The following is a 2,618-nucleotide window of genomic DNA, read 5'->3' as shown; positions in this document are numbered from 1 at the left end:
CAACCCTGGAGAACAAAGGGGGGGTATTTACATTAGTGAATTTCAAGACTATACTCAGAACCTACCAGCGTCACATGAGGTGACATTCACTCGAGGGTAGATAAATAGACCAACAGATAAATGGACGAACACGGCGTTGAGCACGAGAAACCAGACATAGGAGAACATTCCGTAGGATTCTATTTATGAGAAGTTTGAAACCAGGCAACCGATCTGTGTGGATATATAGCGGTTACCCTTGTGTGTGGCCAGGTAGTAATTCGGGGAAGGGGCCTGTGAGGACACGTTCTGCTTCTTGCCCCTGGTGGTGCCTGCCAGTGTGCGTTTGCCTTGTGACAATTCACTGCACTTGTCCGTTGTGACTTTTCCTGCACGTGTGTGTGATATCTCAATTTTTTAAAAATGTTATCTTTTTCAAAAAGTCAGTATAGCGTGGTGGGCTGGATACTGAGGCCTTGCCTTTGCACCTCTACTTGTGCTTGTGTGTCTTGAGCAAATCGTGCCAACTCTCTGACCCTCTGTTTTCTCCTCTGTGAAATGGGACGATGGCCTGAACTAGAAAGAGGTAGCGTGCGGGTGAAATAGTTCTGCCACCCGCTAGGACGCGCCCGAGCCCACACCACATGCCAGGTGCTGTTTGCAAAGTGTCAGCTGCTACCGCCAGCGCCGGCGTCCGTGGACTGGCGTGATACATCGGAAGCTTCCTGGTTTTAGAAAGGTGATGTGCTGCCCGTGCCCCAGCAGGGGGGGCGAGACTCGGGGCTCCCTCCCCCCGACAATGGAGGAGACACGGCCCCGCCCTGGCGTCCCCAGGGACTGCGCCCCGGGCCCAGAGGCTCACCTTGCTCTCCGGCCGGCTGAAGGGGATCTGGAGCCGGTCCATGGCCTCGATCATGGCCCGCATGGACACGAAGATGTTCTGGTAGACGAGGGGCCGGAAGCCCTTGCGGTCCTCCTCCGAGTAGCCCGCGCCGTGGATGATGCGCATCTGCTTGATGAACGTGCTTTTCCCGCTCTCGCCGGGGCCTGGGGAGACGAGGCCACCAAATCGCTGAGCCCTCCGAGGGGCTCGGACACCCCCAACCCAGTGCCCGGCCTCCTAGGCCTCGCTCTGTGACTCTGGGCCAGTGACTTTGCCACTTCGTGCCTCGGTTTCTCCATCTGTACAGTGTGGACCACGGGAGGCCCTGCCTGCTATACCCAAGTGAGGGTCAAATGAACTCACTGCAAAGTGCTCACGGCAGGGGTCTCAAACTCCGGCCCCCGAGGGCCAACTCAAGCCAGCCCCGCCTGCTTTCGTATGGCCCAGTGAGTTTTTACATTCCTGATACTTTTTATGGTTACGGTTGTTGTATTTTTAAATGATTGGAAGGAGTCCAAATAATACTTCCTGACATGTGAAAATGATACGAAGTTCAGTGTGCATCGATAAAGTTTTATTGGCACACGGCCGGGGTCATCTGTTCACGCAGTGTCTGTGGCTGCTTTTGTGCTCTGACGGCAGAGACAGGTGGTTGCAACAGAGACTGGCCCCTGGCAGAGCCATGGTCTGCAGAAGTGTCCTTTGCTATTAATATTATTATTCACCACAACAATAATTATCTGCTATAATAATTTCAGGTAGAGAAACTTCAATGGCAGAAATAAAATGGAGAAATTGGGTAAAGAATAATTCGGCAACGATGGTAGCTGGGCAGTCAAGGAAGTCCTCTCAGAGGAAGGGACTCCTGAAGGCTGGAAGGTCACTCTCTCAGGGCAAGAGCTGAGAGGGAACAGCCCATGCAAAGGCCCTGGGGCAGGATGTGCCTGGCGAGTTGGAGGCATAGCCAGGAGGCCTGTGTGGCCGGAGCAGAGTGAGGAGGGGAGAGAGGGAGGAGGGGAGGGCAGGGAGCGGATGGGGCAGGTTGTGCAGGGCCTGGTGGGCTGCCACGAGGACTTGGGCCATTTTCCCCCCAAGAAGGTGGGAGCCATGGAGTGCTGTGGGCAGAGGAGGGACAGGCTCTGCCTTGGGTGTTCACAGGCGCCCTCTGGTGTCAGCTGAGGGGAGGACAGGCTGTGAGGGGGGAGCAGGGAGGAGGGGACAGAGCTGGTCCAGGTGGCCACAGTGGAGGTGCAGAGAAGTGGACGTATCTGAGAGACATTTGGGAGACAGAACGGACCTGGCGTCGCTGATGGACCAGACACAGTGGGCAGAGGCCCTAGCAGAACCAGCCACAGAATTTCTGGGGCCGGGCACAAACGGAACCTCAGGCCCGCTGAGCCCAGGGCCTGTGGGACGGCCCAGGTCGCACACCCATGAAGCCGGCCCTGGGTCGGTCGTAATAATACCGGAATCTTCAAGAGCCCGAGACTAGATGCTCCAAGACCAGGCGCTGCTCCCTGCTGTCTGAGCTCTGAGATCCCTGTCTAGGGCCTTTGTTTTCTCATCTGTAAAATGGGCCAGATACACCAGGTGGGAGGTGGGGGGTCGGAAGGCTCCTCCAGCACCCTGCCACCCCGCCTGGCTCCTGGGGGACGCTGGCCCGTCCAGGGATGGGAAAGGGATATGGGCCTCATTCTGCCTCCCGGGATGAGGTGGGGGTGGGGGTCGTGCAGAAGGAACTGGAACACCAGCAAAA

The 2,618-nt window shown here is 56.6% G+C and overlaps 1 protein-coding gene across 1 annotated transcript in view; it reads right to left on the bottom strand.

Annotated features, from left to right (window-relative positions):
- The window catches only part of GNA15 (guanine nucleotide binding protein (G protein), alpha 15 (Gq class)), a 25,269-nt gene that overhangs the window by 15,960 nt on the left and 6,691 nt on the right, over window positions 1-2,618 (bottom strand). The window contains exon 2 of the mRNA XM_012646154.1: window positions 842-1,026. Coding sequence (XP_012501608.1) covers window positions 842-1,026 — 185 coding nt within the window. The remainder of the gene's footprint in view (window positions 1-841; window positions 1,027-2,618) is intronic.

Source organism: Propithecus coquereli, unplaced genomic scaffold (genome assembly GCF_000956105.1).
Source record: "Propithecus coquereli isolate 6110/MARCELLA unplaced genomic scaffold, Pcoq_1.0 Scaffold241, whole genome shotgun sequence".
NCBI lineage: Eukaryota > Metazoa > Chordata > Mammalia > Primates > Indriidae > Propithecus > Propithecus coquereli.
This window is presented reverse-complemented; position numbering and strand designations above follow the sequence as displayed.